This window comes from Asterias amurensis, chromosome 8, assembly GCF_032118995.1.
Source record: "Asterias amurensis chromosome 8, ASM3211899v1".
NCBI classification, from domain to species: domain Eukaryota; kingdom Metazoa; phylum Echinodermata; class Asteroidea; order Forcipulatida; family Asteriidae; genus Asterias; species Asterias amurensis.
The window spans coordinates 5,905,664-5,923,293 of NC_092655.1; the positions used below are offsets into that span (position 1 = coordinate 5,905,664).

At 41.3% G+C, this 17,630-nt stretch overlaps 2 protein-coding genes across 2 annotated transcripts; one reads left to right on the top strand and one right to left on the bottom strand.

Annotated features, from left to right (window-relative positions):
* Nucleotides 1-670: 670 nt before the first annotated feature.
* On the bottom strand, nucleotides 671-7,875 carry LOC139940744 (aqualysin-1-like). Its single transcript, XM_071937111.1, has 9 exons — nucleotides 7,308-7,875; nucleotides 6,855-7,000; nucleotides 6,215-6,358; nucleotides 5,344-5,509; nucleotides 4,777-4,883; nucleotides 4,328-4,469; nucleotides 3,989-4,173; nucleotides 2,936-3,107; nucleotides 671-1,212 (listed from the first exon to the last, which is right to left on the bottom strand). The coding sequence occupies exons 1-9, from the start codon at nucleotides 7,315-7,317 to the stop codon at nucleotides 1,061-1,063; spliced, it is 1,224 nt and encodes a 407-aa protein (XP_071793212.1). The 5' UTR covers nucleotides 7,318-7,875; the 3' UTR covers nucleotides 671-1,060.
* A 906-nt stretch (nucleotides 7,876-8,781) lies between these two features.
* On the top strand, nucleotides 8,782-16,667 carry LOC139940686 (cholinephosphotransferase 1-like). Its single transcript, XM_071937046.1, has 8 exons — nucleotides 8,782-9,300; nucleotides 10,962-11,115; nucleotides 11,581-11,722; nucleotides 11,957-12,041; nucleotides 12,572-12,688; nucleotides 13,464-13,616; nucleotides 14,239-14,364; nucleotides 15,069-16,667. The coding sequence occupies exons 1-8, from the start codon at nucleotides 9,067-9,069 to the stop codon at nucleotides 15,201-15,203; spliced, it is 1,146 nt and encodes a 381-aa protein (XP_071793147.1). The 5' UTR covers nucleotides 8,782-9,066; the 3' UTR covers nucleotides 15,204-16,667.
* Nucleotides 16,668-17,630: the final 963 nt, after the last annotated feature.

The following is a 17,630-nucleotide window of genomic DNA, read 5'->3' on the forward strand; positions in this document are numbered from 1 at the left end:
CGCCGGTGAAATGAGTTATACTGCCTTTTTCAGAATGTCATTAATGCATTATAGTGTCCCCACCTCTTAAATGACAAAAAGTATCTAAATCTAAAACTGCCTTCTGCAGATGTCATTAATGCATTATGCCTTATAGTATCCACTCCTCTTACATGACAGAAAGTATCTAACTCTATATTCTTCACCACTTCGCTCTTGAAGATCATCGGAGTGTAATAAGAGGAGACTCCGGGCTCTGTCGTGCCTCATGCTGCCCGCCCTAAATTGCCCGTGGGGAATTATGTCGGACTAGACGGCGGTTGTTTTCTCTCTGCGATGGTGGACTCCTCTTCCACCCGGTACGTCCGTTCAGATCGTTAACCCAAATCTTCTCCCTCTTGAACCGTCGACAAAACGGGGGCGAACCACTGTTTTTTCTTCCCCTCCCCAGTAATTGAAGTTTCAGTTGTGGGACTTCACCTAATTGCTTAGTATATCAACTTCTTGTCATGATAACCCGCCTTCATAGTTGGTTTCTGTTGGAGGATTTAGATGACTTCATTAGATTTAATTGCTTTCTGGCCTGGAAAAACTGAGTTGTTGTTTGATTTGTGCAGTGGATACAGGTTTGGGAAATGAAGAGAGTTAATGATGTCGTTTGTTAAATGTCAGTTATTTTTTTATTGGGTATACATTTGAGTTTCAACAATTACTTGCTTAACGACGGATCAGTGTTTCTGTTTTGATAAATTATCTTCACTTAAATCGATTTAGGATGAACTACAACAGTTACGGACCAAATAGACTTGAGACTTGTGGCAAGTCGCTAAATGTTAGTTGTGGTTAAAGCTCGAAAACGGCTCTCTCATAACTTTCTCGCGAGTTGAGACTGCTAATTGACCCAGGCAGACTCGCTTCTTAACATTTTTACAGTTTTATGATCAAAGTAATTCACTGATAACACAACCAACTCAGTGGAAATAATGTATTGTCCAAGTTTTTGTGTCAAAACTTTTTTTTAATGAAGCTTTCCTGTAATGATAAGAACCACTTTGCAAACTGATCATTATTTCCAATCAAACTAGTCTTGGTCACTTTGAACGTAGAGGAGACGGTTAGGAGTGTTATCCTTTGCTGACACGACGATATTTTGGGTTGCGTCGTTTAGGAGAGCTTCCTCTAACTCTTCTCTTGTCATATTTGGATTCTTTGAAAACTTGATTGCAGCAGCACCTGAGAGGAGCAAAACCAAAAAGAAAAGAAAAGGAAAGAGAAACATAATTTTTTACAAACAACATTTACATTCCACAGTGGAACAAATGAAGCATAGAAATAAACAGTTTGTATTGCGGTGATGCAGTCACTGTGTGGACCGTGACATTTTGTTCTGTACACAAGGAAAATCCCATTCTTCAACACTGTAAATAACACTGTGTGGACATGTGTAAGTCCACATAGTGTTTAAAATCCCTGAACATAGTGTGGACGATTTAAGCGATATGGTTGACCATCAAGTCCTAGACGGAAGCGACCAGACGATTGAGATAGCTCTATAGACCTTCAACACTGATGAGAGAACCATGACACCGCATTAAATCGTATGCAAATTCAAACGGCGGTCACTTCGGCGTAACCAACTGACAGTCATTAAAACTGATAATTACACTAATATCAAAGACAGAAATACACACGTCCTTGCAAACTCGAGGTGATAGTGCATTGTAGTACCGTACATAAAGGCACTGGACACTATTGGTAACTACTCAAAACGGTCGTCAGCTACTCGGTAACGAGCATTACGGGGAGCTGTTTGTGAGAAACGGCTCCCTCTGAAGTAACGAAGTTTTTGAGAACAGAGGTATGTTCTCACTAAAATAATAAAATACTTCAGGCCTAAAAAAACCCACAAATTAATGTGCAACAAGGGTGTTATTTCTTACAATTATTCTCTTGCAGCTGACGTAGATAAACTATATTGAGTCAACATTTTTCACAGATTTTTTTTATTTTTATGCATTTGATGGGATACACCAAGTGAGAATACTGGTCTTTGGCAATTACCAAAAGTGTCAAGTGTCTTAAGGAGAGTTTCCAGTGTAAATGCCTTTACGTGTGAGGTATTAAAGATGTATTTTGTCACCAGAGAAACGATCAATAACGGGAAAAAGGGAGGCAGCTGCTTTCTGCGTGGCCACTTCCACGGTGTAAATCGAAGTTGACGGTAGCCAAGGGATATGTTCACACGAGTCGGGTTTAATTGAAGGTAACCGGGGATGACGTTTCCCTTTTATTCATATTCTCGTTTTTGTAATGGCTATTTTCTTTGGTCTGTGATCGGTTTCTTACTGGCAGAAGAAACGAGGCCGGACATCGTGGGTAGTGTGCTTCAAAAGTGCAAGGCTGAGAAGGCTTTTTTAGCGAGTCTGCCATCTCAAACAATATACAGATTTTACATGTGTGCAATCCTGCTGTGGGCATGTTTAAGCGTTACATCCGAAGTGTGGAACTGAGAATAAAAAAGGCCCACACAGTGCAGTTGAGACACTATGTGGACTTCCCCACACATTCAAACAGGTTTTGTTATAGTGTTGAAACAAGTGTTCACAAATAGGATTTGAAACTTCTTCCATGGTGGAAATACGGTAAGAATTGCGGTAAACGCCATGTAATGATAATCTCGAAACGAGTTTGGTGGTTCTGAAATGAACCGTTGGTTCCCGCTCGACGTTTCGATCAGTATGCTCTAATCGTCTATTAGAGGAAGCTGGACTCTGATTCTGTTCATGAGAAAGGAATGCCCACAGAGTGTATGTGAAACAAAGCTGTGTGCAAGAGTGTTTGTACGTGGGTAACATTTTGTTTTCCTCTGATACGTTTGCGTCAATTGTTTTCGTTGATTTTTATCGTTGATTATTCTGAATCACGCGTAATAGAATGTATTACTGGATGGACCTACCGGCAACATGTGGGCATGCCATAGATGTTCCACTGAGGCTTATAAAGTCCGTGTCTGACTTTATCCCGACGCTCCGGATCGACACTCCGGGAGCGAAGATATCAACACATTTACCGTAGTTGGAAAACGATGGTGCCATGTCGCCCAGTCCAATAGCCCCAACAGCAAACACCTGAAGATATCAGAACACACAAAGGCATAAAACTGGCTATCATCTTTTTTAATACATTGAATCAACAAGGTGGACACTAGGTGGCAGCAGACAAGCTGCATATTCATTTCACAGGGAGATTCGCCGTCAATTAAAAAAAAAAATGAAGTGCATGAACATGTGCAATGTAAACAGACATTATGCACGCTGAATGCAGACGAACGAAAGTGCAGCTGACACCTCCGACCAATCAAAACACAGACATGGAAACTTTACGTCACTATTAGTTTATCCACTCAAATCATTGTATCTAATGAAATCATTGGGTCGGTAAAACCAGTGCCTGTCAGGGGACCAGTCCACATGCAACCATGTTGTCATAGGGTGCGTTCGTTTAGCTTTCCTGGGTCGCAGTGTGTGGCGGCTTTTTTTCCCATGACGAACGTGTGCAGATAATTACCCACGTATGTCCTGGAAAAAAAAACGCCACACACCGGGGTCGACCCAGGGAAGCTAAACGAACGCACCCATAATAACATTCGCCTAGGCCCAGCGGCCAGTCTATCCAGGACCGCTGGGATGGGCTAATCGCTTGCACAGATTCTTGTTCAGGAAGTACGTCATGTATGCAGTGCATAGAAATATGGTGCAGTGTGAGTGTGATGCATGATGGGACTGCGCATTTTGAAACCAATGACAGTGCATGATACGTAGGATTTGAAACTTTGCATGGTGGAGATAAGATGTAGAAGAGTTTGCGGTAACACCATGTAATAACAATCTCTAAATGAGTTGGGGTGGTTCTGAAAAGAACCGTTGGGTTAACTCTATACGTTTGCCCATCCCAGCGCCTTTGGTTAAAGCAAGGCGCTGGGGACGAGCGAAATAATAACACTGCTTACCTCGGGAACACGAGAGGGCGTCACAGTACACGCATCGACTGCCTCATTTCCAGCCGCAGCTATCACAAATACACCAGCGCTGGTTAACTTCTTCACTGCTTTGTCAACGGCCCTGGAGGCGAGGCCACCAAGTGACATTGATGCGATGGCTGGATGCTTGGCATTTTGTATCAACCAGTCAATACCTTCAATGTTTAAAATGACAAACAGACTACATGTACATGGTTGTTATTATCGAAAAATAAATCAAACTGCGAGAGTCAAGAAACAAACCTGAAGACCCCTCATTAATGATCGAGACAATGCATATAATCACTTTTACAAAAAACAAGTGCTTACCTGTGATAACATCTGAAGCGGGCCCCGTACCCGTACAGCTTAATGTTCGCACCCCGTATAGACTGACTTTCTTTGCCACACCGTAGAGGGCGCCTCCAATAGTCCCTGCACAGTGTGAACCGTGCCCATTGCAGTCGTTTCCCTACGAGTGGGGAGAAATAATAGTTGTAACCGCTAAAAAATAATACTTTGTCACAGCTTAGCCTTTTTAGTCGCTCACGGGCTTGAGATTACAGCATGTTCAATACGGGTTGCCCGTGTTTAGGATGGAGGTTTAAAAGTGTGCAAGTAGGGCCTACCCCGGGAATTACATGCGTGTACGTATGCATGTCCCACTAAATAATGGCTCCCTTGCTAGCTAACACATTTTTAAAAAAATCGTTCGAATAACAGAAGGACATACCTGAATGTTTGTATACAATTTATTACCACGGTTTAAAAATGCTTACATCCTCTCCAAATACGTCATAAGCCACCTTTGCTCGCCCCTGAAAGTCCTCGTGAGAAACCCGTATACCAGTGTCGATGACGTACACATTAACTCCCTCACCATCACCTTCGATTTGGACGAGAGAATACATTTAGTATACGATATCATGGGCGGGGCTTAATGCCCTTTCAGGAAAACAATGGTTTTGGTAGTGGCTCCGGTTTATGGCTCCATTTGCCGGTTTGGGCCCCTCAACCGAAGGTGCACTTGATTTGGTTTGGTTTCGAAGAGACCTGAGTCGACTGAAAAGGGCCGTGTCTACATTGATAGCTACGGCTACGGCTTCGATAGCTGCGTCATTATGCGTTGAGTTCTATGGCGTCCTTAGCAACACCTTTAGCAACAGTCGCAGCCGTAGTCGCAGCCTGTCATTTTGGAAGTCAAAACTGTAATAACGTACACTCATTTCCCGATACTGCGCATTACCACACCCCAATTTTGACTCCAAAATGGCGCGGCCAAGATTTACCGTGTGGTGACGTCAGATAAATTCGGTCTTCATACTTACCGGTCTTAAGACACTTACCCGCGGGCTCATAAACCCCATCCAGTGGAAGATTGTGTTGATCCACCCTGTCTAACCCCCATGACTGTATCCATTCTGAGTGCACGTATTCGTCGTCTAAGTCAACTGGCATGACCCTTACTGTACTGTCTTGCTCAAGTAGTTGCACTGACTTATTTTTACGGATCTAGAAACGGAGGAAAGCAAATAAACACATTCTAAATTTCACGTATTAGTTCTCTGACTGTTGAATATTCCAAATACAACACGAAGACACCATTGGTCATTGTCATCTAACAGTATTCACTTTTTATGTGACCCAACATTTAGGCCCACGCATGAAATAACAAAGTATGAGAAAGAATTAAAGTTTACATGCAAAAAATACATGCAAAAAATAACATGGTTTTTGGATCTGTTCTATTGTGTCGCGTAAGATACCGCCGAAAACCAGGGAGAAAATAAACAAAGGCAAGAAAAATTCCCTCCAAAGGAATACACCATCTGAGAAACGTAACTGACAGTAACGTGTCTTTTCTAATAGTGATTGCCAAACTTATACACTTCATTTAAGCAGAATACTCGTCATCAGAGTCCCGCAAAAATATTTGGGGAAAGTTTGTATTGTTTCGCCTTCCACCGTTACAAAGCATTGTCTATTATTAGACTTGCGTGCTCAATTTATTCAACCCCTAAAAACTCAAAGCAAAAGTATTTCAGTGGAAGTTTTTCCACCGTGACCACCTTTCAACCACTGAAGTTATGTGTTCATCATTTATGTTTTCAGTCTTATTAAATGCTCAATCAGTCATCATAATAATGAAAATACTTCCTTCATTATGTTTCCATTGTTTTAAGAGATCACGTTTTATCAAAGCTATTTACCACTTACTCGGTTTAGACACGTCTCAGACAAATCCGCAACAAAACCATTCAGGGCGTGGTCAAATGTTTTGTGAATGACGCAACCAACGTCGCCGAGGTCACGTGTTTGACGGTCAAATTCATGTACAAATCTCTTGGCTGGTGTATCATCCTTTGAAAAATAATTAAATTGTATGAAACGTTTATTAATTCGTTACTTAATTATTATTGTTTTTCCCTTAGGTAATGTATGTATACTTTGTCATCATTTTGACAAATTTGCCGTTTCCCAACTGGTACAGCTAAATGTGGTTACAGATCTGCACTATGTTATAGGTAGACAATGAATCGTTGTAGTTACCCATACACCGATGTGTTAGAACTGTATACTCAGTACTTTCCCCGAGTCCTGTAAAACAAATATCACAGACATATTACTCGGTGGGATTCGAACCCCAGCCCTTCGATTTTGGCCGACGACCTATACAGCCGTACTTGTCATAGCTTCATCGCCATCAAAAACTGATGTAGTTGCTATGCCATTGTGGTAATTAACTCATTATAAACCTAAAATGATTTGCAGAGAAATAATTCTGGGTTTCACACACTTTGGGGTAAACTTTGACACTATTTTGACAGGGCCTTTGTTTTTAACTTCTCGATTTTACCTCCAAAATGACAATATAGCGAGTTGGTGAGTATGCCTGGTTGACCGTAAATAGTGGGGCCTCGTCACCGTCTATCCAAGCTTCGGTGCCGGCTACCACCAAAGCCACAATCAACAGAAAGTACACCGTCAAGTGGGCAAGTGTACCTGGCAATTGCAAAAGATTGAAAACATTGAATTTGTCTACCCTTTTTTAGATACAACTTTCAACAATACATGATGGTCGATATGGATACATTGGCAACACTGTCTGCAAAAAAATAACTCACTCCGAAATACAAATGTTGGGGATCTCATATTTTGTTTCCACATTATGAGGGGTTTGGTTCAATAACACGTCACTTTCGATTGTAACCGTCCTACGGAGTGTTGTTAATAAACACCTTAAATGAATTGTAATCATGCAACCGTTTCAATTTCAATTGATGTATAAAGAAATGTAGTAACTACTTACCCAAATCCATAGTAGTTCAACAAGCTGCCTAATCACACGGCTTTGAAAAAGAAAGTTTCACAATACCATACGGCGACAAATAATCGGTTTCAAACTTTAAACACAATTGTGCTGTATATATTGCATTATATTCACTTATTCTATTATTTTTACGTTGTCCAACGCCAACCCCCACCCCATATTGTGACTGTGTGCATATTTTCAATTAAAAATGTGCTGGTACGTATGCCGGTTTTCCCAATAAAAAACACTTTAAAATATGCACTTCAATAAGCACTTCATCAAAAGTAAAATAATTGGAATTTATTTTGTCATTTTGTCTCCATGATACTGTAGGCCTATATGAAACAGTCACTGTTATTTCATGAACCGTGACGTCATTACAACTTATGAATAATCATTCAGTATGAGAAGACTGAAAATAGTAACGTGAATTTGTTGCCGTGACAAAAAAAATTGGTGTTCAATATTGTCATTTATTTGTGGCGTGTATTGGCCGAGCGAATAAGAGCACTGAACTTCCCCTCCGATCAGCAGAGTCTGGGTTCGGGTCCCGGTCGTAACACCTGTGTCCTTAAGCAAGACACTTAGCCATTTTTGCTTCGTCCTTCGGGTGTGACGCAAAGCCGTGGGTCCCGATGTGTTGTGTAACGCATGTAAAAAAACAAAAACAAAACAGTGCACTTATCTAAAAGAGAAAGGGTTCGCCCGTTGTTCCTGGCTGGATTCGGGCAGCATGTTGCACCACAGCACCTTGTTATCCATTACATGGTGCTATAAAAAGTTAGGTCTCATAATACAAACGTAGTCCCACATGTTGAAGGAAACACTGTGGGTGCGTTCGATAAGCTTGCCTGGGTCGACCTCGCGGTGCTCACTCGTCGGGTGAGCCCCTGACAAGAGCAAATCGAACGATAGCACTCGCCCTCACGTGGTGACGGCATGCACCTCGGGTAACTCCCAAGTGACCCACTCCACAAGAAGGCCACCGGTGGCTGACCCGGGTGAGCCCCTGGACGTCAAAGCTAACCGAACGTACCGGGCAGACCGGGGTCGACCCAGGGAAGCTAGCGAACGCACCCTGTATGTTACGGCGCAAGGAGCGGCACTGAGTGACGGATATACGCGCTATAAGAAGCCACTATTTTGCAACTTAGACTGGTCCTCTGTCCGATATCCGCGCGCGTGGTCCCTAGTTCCATGCAGTCGTTTGGGACTGCGGCTCTCCAAGCCACGAAGGCTTTGACAAAAGGCTGATCTCATGGGCGTTAGTATAGGGTGCGTTCGTTTAGCTTCCCTGGGTCAACCCCGGTGTGTGGCGTTTTTCTTTTCGGGACGAACGTGTGCAGATAATTACCCACGTTCGTCCTGGATAAAAAAAACCTGCCACACACCGGGGTAGACCCAGGGCACCCACAGTGTGCCTCTCTGTCACAGGGGATTCCCCAGCGATTTCTCTGTGCGTGTCCCGAGTCAGCCTCCGAAACAATCCATGTGGCGCCCTCTACCGGTGAAAGTTACAAAAATAGGCTCGCCAATCAAGACAATGTTATAGGTAGCCTGAACATCTCACGTGTAGAGACAAGCGCGAGCAGCGAAGCCGAAAAGCGCCTTTACCAACTCAGTTATGTCGCATGCGCCTTAACCAAAGGGTAGCTGGAGACCTGAACAAACGTCGATTGGTCAGTATAACCCAGTAGTTCGCCGAAGAAGCTCCCTTACATACCGATCATCTATTTCGAGCCTCCCTCACCCCAAGATGTTGATGGGTGAAATTCTGACGCAGGAGCAGTTGAGACATGTTAGTGAGCATGTCTACTCAGTGGAAGACTGGAATTCTCTCTTGGATCCTTACATGCGGGTGTTTTGGACCAAGCTGCAGAAGGTGACACCGAAAGCTTTGAACGGCAACGTGATCACTGTATTCGGTTTATCATTCAACATCATCAGTTTAGTGATTCTTATGTCTTATGCCCCGACTGCAACTGAGAAGGTAATGACTATGGGACAAAATCATCTTCAACTCATTTTCCTCTACCGTCGCAGCAATACAAAAAAAGAAGTAACTAAACAAAAGTATTTTGTTCTATTGTTGTTTAATTTATTGCTCTTTGTAAACGCTGTGATATGGTTTTACCATGAATAGCGGACCTAAATGCTTAATAATAAATAAATAAATAAATTTAGAAGACGTAACTAAACTAAATAAAACTTAGGAAGAAACTATAACAGCGGGTGTTGTCTCTACTATGGGATGAGCCGCTTTGGTCTCGACGTTTCGAACAGTATACTATGCTCGTCTTCATGAGAAACTATAAACGATGGTAAACTTGCAGGTACAACAATGAATTAAGTTTCATTTGTGGGATTATAACAGATGTGTTGGCTCTGAAAAGAGCCAGTGGGTGTTAGTCTCGATGTTTCGAGCAGTTACTCTGCTCGGCTTCAGAGGAGAATGCTAATGCACCTAAAGACAAGCACAGTATACTTTTTTTAACGGCAAAAATGCTAAAACCAACAAATGCATCACAGATACCGTTAAGCGACATGCCACGTATGCATCGCAAGCTAGATTGTTTGTTTGTGTGATTCAATGGGTGCATTGACACGTTTAGTAAATTGCTTTTCTGGTCCTGTTCACCCAACAAAAAACTGATATGAGAGTCAGGTTTGCTCAGTGGGTTTTTTCTTCTGCCTTCCACCTATGTAGGCACTAGTTATGAAACCCCACCTCAGCTTTGCATACGGGGTTCTGCCTGAGTGCGGATACGTTCCGCACTGTCGGCTAAAGTTGGGGCTACAATAAGTCCGGTCCATTGCAAGGTCCATGCTTTGTGCTAAGGGTGGCGAATATAGACTTCCCAGGGTGAATCAAGGATACTATTTAAATTTGCTGAATGGGTTTCCTTTGAGAAAACTCTCACGCCTGAATTTTAGCGTTGTGTGCCGAGTGGTTTTGGGGATTACGGTAGTTAAAATTTTACCCAACCAAGCGTGTTTTCAACAAACAACATTAATGATTGCACGTCCACTTAAGTAACTCAAAAGCAACTGTCCAAGAACGGTCAAATTCGGGTTTCAGAGTTTTCTCATATTTATCAGGACCAAACTCATTCAGGAAATTTATTTATTGACCCCGGGTGGCGTGATTTGACACTTACCCTATATGGGCTCGGGCTACTGAGTGCAGTTTTTAGGGTTGGACAGCTTCACTCAATGGATCTTTTCAATTTCAGAGCTTTTTCGAACAGACTGTCTTTTTTAACAGTTTTTACATCCAGTCATTACAGCAAATGAAGTTGTCTATAATAGACTGATTGCTTTTGTCCAACCATAAAGATCGAGCATTATTATGGATCACCGTCACCAAGAAAGGTTTTATGCTAATAATTATTTTGAGTAATTACCAATAGTGTCCACTGCCTTCAAAGCATTTATGTGTGTTAAAGTTTCATGTCCTAACGACAGTAACGAGCTCATAAAATGCACTAATGTGAGGCACCGTTGTGAGGTGCCTCTCACTTAGTGACAAGCCAGAAGGGGCATGTGGAGAGCGAAAAGATGCCCCCATCCCTACAAATGACGCCACTGTTTCCACTGTGTCTGTACTGTTCAGTGGTTTCTTATGAAATAAATAATTATGTTTAATTTTAGGCTCCAAAATGGGCTTACGCGTTGGCAGCTTTGGCCGTGTTTTGGTACCAGGCCTTCGACGCTCTGGACGGTATGCAAGCCCGACGTAATCTGCTTATCAACCAGTGTCAGTTAGCGGAGATCTTCGACCATGCCTGTGACTCAGTAAGCGCAGGTGAGAGTTTGATTATGAATACATGTACATGGGCATGTAAAGTGTTGCAAGAAGTGGATGTGGTTTAAAGTGAAATTATGGCACACCGTCACTTTACCAACATGATACAACCAGGCTTGGCGTCTGGAGCAGCCGAGCAGTCAAGCAGACTGGACGCAAACTCTGGTGCTTCTGATCGCAGGGTTTGGGCATGTGGTTCGAGTCCCGCAAGCGACACTTGCGTGACCTGTAAGCGAGGCAAGATTATTATTGCGTCCTTCGGATGGGGGGGGGGGGGGTAAAAGCCGTTGGTCCCATGTGTTGTGTAATACACAAATAGAAACATGAGTGACACTTATCGCAAAGAAACTGCGTATATACTTCTGGCATGGTCTGGTAGCAATGAGTATGCATTACCTTAACAAAGAAAAGTTGACATTATGTTTTCAATAATGATTGAGGTTTTTTTTTCACTCTGAACTTTAGTGTGTGTTGGGATACAGCTCGCCATCTGTCTCCGCATTGGCGACCAGCCTCACCTATTTTTGACCTACATGCTGGCAGTAATGTTTATGTTCTACACAGCCCATTGGCAGACTTATGTGACTGGAATCGTAAGATTTGGCACGTGAGTTTTCTCTGTAACTTTTAACAAATCTATTTTTTATATACTGCAATAAATTTGTTATTTGTTAATAATGCAATAAAACTTGAATTTTTTTAAAACATTGTTGCAACTGGTTCCCCATGATTCGTTTTGCCTAGCAGAGAAATATGCTAAGCAGTATTTTCTGCTTAACAGCTTTATGAAATTTGGCCCTGACCATCCAGCCCCTCACTCTCACGCTCTTCTTACTCACAGTTTGGATGTGACTGAATCTCAGCTATCGTTGTGCCTGGCCTACCTGCTGACGGCTTTCTTTGGACCCGAAGTTTGGACCGTCAAGGTACTAGACTTCTCCCCTGTCTTTATCCACAAAGATAAAACAGGTGTTGGCTTTATATGTATACACATGGACGTCGAATTTAACTGCGAATCTCCATGACCATAGGACAATGTGTGAACATATTATTATGCGAGGGCAAAGGTGATTATGGGTATGAGTATATAGGCAGATCTCTTGCCGATTCACGAACCCTGAAGTGTGACGGCAGATGTTCAGGCTAACCCAATAGATCTTTTTCATGCTGCGTCCCTCTTGGCCATGTCCTCGTATCAAATAACAATGATGAATGCTAATAATCATTTGCGAATAGGAACCAGACTATTTTGTTCTTCAAGCCTCGGTTTTGTATCAATAGGAAAAACTCGAGATGGTTGCAGCATGATAAAGGTCTATACGAGTACCATAATGAAATTTGGGAACGAACGGCAATAATAAGGGCTAGAAACAAAACAAAACAGAAGAAGAACGAGAAAAAGAAGAACAAAAAGCATTGTCCATAAACCGAATCTATTTATGTCTATTTTTTTTAGGTTGTTGCGATCGACGTAAGAGAGATTATTATATTCAGTACAGTTGCCATGGCCATCATAAAGTTCGCAAACCACTTTATTTTCGTCTGGAAACGAGGTTCCAGGTCTTCAGTGGCGGTAAGATCAGTAGGGAATCAAACATTGCATTACACACAAATTTGGTTGTCAATTTTCCTTCGACGAGAATGGTTTGTTGAAGGCACTGGGGTGGATTTCACAAAGAGTTAGGACTAGTCTTATCTCGAGTTAGGACTAGTTACTCGTCCTAACTTAGGACTATCCATGCAATTTGTATATCTCGTATAGGACTAGTCCTAAGTTAGGACTAGTCCTAACTCTTTGTGAAATCGACCCCTGGGCACCTTTGGTAATTGTCAAAGACCAGTATTCTCAAGATCTCACTTGGTTTATCCCAACATATGCAAAACAATAACAAACCTATGGCAATTTGGGCTCAATAGGTTATCGAAGTTGCAAGAGAATGAAAGAAAAACACCCAAGTTGCATTACTCAGATGTATTACAAAAGGCTTCAGCTGGTCTTTTATTATTTGAGTGAGAAATTACCTCTTTCTCAAAAAAACTATTATACTTTAAGAGAGGGAGCCGTTTTCACAATGTTCTACAACTATCAACAGCTCTCCATTTTAAGGTATGGCGGACACTATAGGAGTGTACTGTTTGGTTTGGGTAAACCGACAAATTTACTCAAACCATAATTATCTCAAAATGGCTTAATGTTAAAGTTATTACAAAAACAGTGTACCAACCCCTTAAAACCGGTAGTGACAAACAGCTTGTTAACAAACAACAATGCAGAAAGCATGCATCAAAATAACACGGATCTCTGTGTTGTTTTGCATATAAAACCTTAATCATCTTTATTCTGACAGGGCACAAGTGCAGTCTTCCCAGTTGTTAACATCGGCGTTGTTTTCCTACTCGCAGTCTTAACCAAAACGTGCACCAACTATTACGAGTTCCAACCCTGTGTCTTCATGATGATCTTTGGACTCCTAGAGGCGAAACAGTCTTGCAAACTAATGGCAAGTTCCTGATGTGTGTTAAAATTCCCACCTCAATTTCTTTGTTAGTTTGTAGTTTCCATATGGAACGAATACATATATAGACCATTGATGAATCAACTAATTTTGTTCAGGGCAAATTAGTGTTTGCTAAGCAGAATGGGTACCATTATAGGAACACACAATCATGGGTTTTGTTGAAAGCACTGGACACCTTTGGAATTGTCAAAGCTTCTCACTTTCTCGACATACGCATAAACTAACGAACCTGTGAAAATTTGAACTCATTATTGGTTGTCGAAGTTGCGAGAGATTAATGGAGGGAAAAAACACCTCTGTCGCACAAGTTGTGTGCTTTCAAATGCCTTGAATTCGAAAGACCTCAGCTGAGGTATCGAAGGGATATTTTAGTGAGAAATTACTTCTATCTCGTTACGTCAGAGGGAGCCGTCTCTCACAATGTGTTATACTATAAACAGCTATATCCATTGCTCGTTACCAAGTAAGTTTTCATGATAGTTTTTTTTTGAGTAATTACCAGTAGTATCCAGTGCCTTTAAGAAATATTCTTTTCTAAGCAAATATCGGCCTTACCAAGTTTTGTTCTTTTCTTTTATAATCTTTTGGTGATTTCCCACTCTAGATTGCATACATGAGCAAGAGCAGTGTTTCTTCTCTAGACTCGATATTTCTGGGTCCTCTTTCCCTCCTCATCAACCATCTTCTTGAAAGTCCCCTGTCACCTCAACTTATACTGTGGTTGGTCATGGTAAGTCACTTCAAAAGTAGCAGTTTACTTGAAGAAACAGTTTATCCGTATTTGAGTCTGTGTAACGTATACCTTGTTTTTTGGAACCGCTCGATTGTTTTAATCCTTAGTATCATAGGCCAACAATAAAACTAACTTGTGAACATTTCACTTCAAAGGTTCTATGCGTTTTTAAGATATCGGTAAAAATCCGGAGAAGTTCAACCTACGCAGAAAGAATGTAGTTTTCGATTGGAATACACAATCTGAGAAACGTATCTGACAGTACCGTTTCTCAAACTCAAACTGATATTTTGTTCCATAACGACATTACTACGAAGTGAAATGATTCTTAATGTACCTAAAACTGCTGTGCTTCTTGTCATTCTGACCAAACGTATACTCTCCTAAAGATAAATGTGAACAACATTTCTCAAACTAATTTTACGAACTTCCTCTTTGTTTATTTTATGCATGCTATGTGGCGGGGTCTATGGGTGTTGTACACCATCGTACTTTGTGATATAATGCAGGCATTTAATTATATTCTGTATAATCGAATATGAGTATTTAGCCTGTTACTTTTTAGGAAGAGTCAACTTAAAAGTAACAGCAAAGGTATTTCCTCCTCGGATTTACAGAACACCATTCCTCACAGCTTGCAACAATGTTATTGTCAAGTACAACTAACAGTTCTTCAACGCAATGATTTAATGTTCACACAGGTTTACAGCGCCATGAATCTGCTCCACTATTTCGGCGCGGTGAGTCTACAGGTCTCTGACGTCATTGGTACGCCGTGTTTCCTTCCGTATGGAGACGCCTCTAAACAAAATGGAGATTCACGTCACCAAGAATAAGATACACGGGTGACGAACGCGTGATAAGTGTTTTTTTCACACTGTTGTCTAACACCACCATTTACAGTCATTTTGTGTTAGTCCAACGTAAATTAGAAAGTAGTGCTTTAAAGAGTATCGTTCCATTGTTTAAAGGAGTAACTAAATAGTCGTTACCTGATTAATCAATCAAGGGGAATTTATATAGCGCCAAAATCAACCAAAGTTGTTCAAAGGCGCTCAAGACAGTTGGATGAAATTAATGTTGATACACTCGTTGGAATGGAAAACATGTGAGCAGTTTCTTGAAAATGTGGAAGTGTTAGCATCCTAGATGTGGTTATAGGGAGAGTGTTCCATTCTTTTGGTCCAAAACAGGAAAGTGAGCGATCTACAAATGACACAGCATGGGTTATGGGCATGATAAACTTGTGTGGACATGTTTAACAATAGGCATGCGACCGAGGAGGGGGGGGGGGGGTGGTATTCTAAAGTAGAAAAGGGAGGTTTAATTTTAAAAGTAAGACAATAGGCCCAATAACATACTCATTTCGGTACACTTTTAATTAATTAAAAAATGCAAGTCAATCGTCATGTCTGTCCATAAATCTTTGAGGAATAACAAAAATATTTGTTGCACTTCCAAGACAAATGTGTATTATGATATGTTTTCCTATTATTATTAATGATGTCATTATCTCAAAGTTCAGTTCGATAAGAATATTGGTTATTTACACTATTGCACACACGGGACTCATAATTATTACGTGTCTCAAATATTAATATTATGATAACATATGTTGGTGGTTATTACTAATGTAATGTTGGGGATTATAGGACATTCAACTTAAACTTTGAAATAAACATTTTCGTTGTCTAACTCTTTTTATATGCTTTCGCCCATCACAAACTGAGCCCAATATCATAGAGCTTACAAAAAAAAAATCTTTATCCGTTAAGCATAGTTGGTTTGTGCTTAGCCCCTTTTTGACTTAAAACATGCAGCTCTGTGAAATTTGGTCCAGCTGGTGCGTCGAGTTGGCCTAGTTTTATTTATTACCTAAGTCGATTTTGATTTCAAACAATATTATTTTTTTATTTTATAGTTTTAACTAATTGAAAGTGAGTTTGTGTTCTTCTTATTTTGTGACACGCTAATACAGTATGTTCAACAAAAGGAAACTGAGGGCTTTTTAATTTTTTATTTACTTTTTTAAAAGGTGGCCGCCAAGCAATTGAACTGAAACTGACCACCAATTCTTCAATATAAAGTCGTCATTTACTTTATACAGTTACACGGTCTTAAAAGATTGCTAAGTTTAATGAGAAATACAACGACAATTTTGTCTTTTTGAAGAAAAAAATGGATGCGGCCTCCAAAAAGGATGAGGGGAGGGTATTTTGTTATTTGGCCGAAATACAAACGTTGGGGATCTCATATTTTGTTTCCACATTATGAGGGGTTTGGTTCATTAACACGTCACTTTCGATTGTAACCGTCCTACGGAGTGTTGTTAATAAACACCTTAAATGAGTTGTAATCATAAATTGATGCATGCAACCGTTTCAATTTCAATTGATGTATAAAGAAATGTAGTAACTACTTACCCAAATCCACAGTAGTTCAACAAGCTGCCTAATCACACGGCTTTGAAAAAGAAAGTTTCACAATACCATACGGCGACAAATATTCGGTTTCATGTTAACTTTAAACACAATTGTGCTGAAAATAGTAACGTGAATTTGTTGCCGTGACAAAATAAAATTGGTGTTCAATATTTTCATTTATTTGTGGCGTGTATTGGCCGAGCGAATAAGAGCACTGAACTTCCCCTCCGATCAGCAGAGTCTGGGTTCGGGTCCCGGTCGTAACTCCTGTGTCCTTAAGCAAGACACTTAGCCATTTTTGCTTCGTCCTTCGGGTGTGACGCAAAGCCGTGGGTCCCGATGTGTTGTGTAACGCATGTAAAAAAACAAAAACAAAACAGTGCACTTATCTAAAAGAGAAAGGGTTCGCCCGTTGTTCCTGGCTGGATTCGGGCAGCATGTTGCACCACAGCACCTTGTTATCCATTACATGGTGCTATAAAAAGTAAGGTCTCATAATACAAACGTAGTCCCACATGTTGAAGGAAACACTGTGGGTGCGTTCGATAAGCTTGCCTGGGTCGACCTCGCGGTGCTCACTCGTCGGGTGAGCCCCTGACAAGAGCAAATCGAACGATAGCACTCGCCCTCACGTGGTGACGGCATGCACCTCGGGTAACTCCCAAGTGACCCACTCCACAAGAAGGCCACCGGTGGCTGACCCGGGTGAGCCCCTGGACGTCAAAGCTAACCGAACGTACCGGGCAGACCGGGGTCGACCCAGGGAAGCTAGCGAACGCACCCTGTATGTTACGGCGCAAGGAGCGGCACTGAGTGACGGATATACGCGCTATAAGAAGC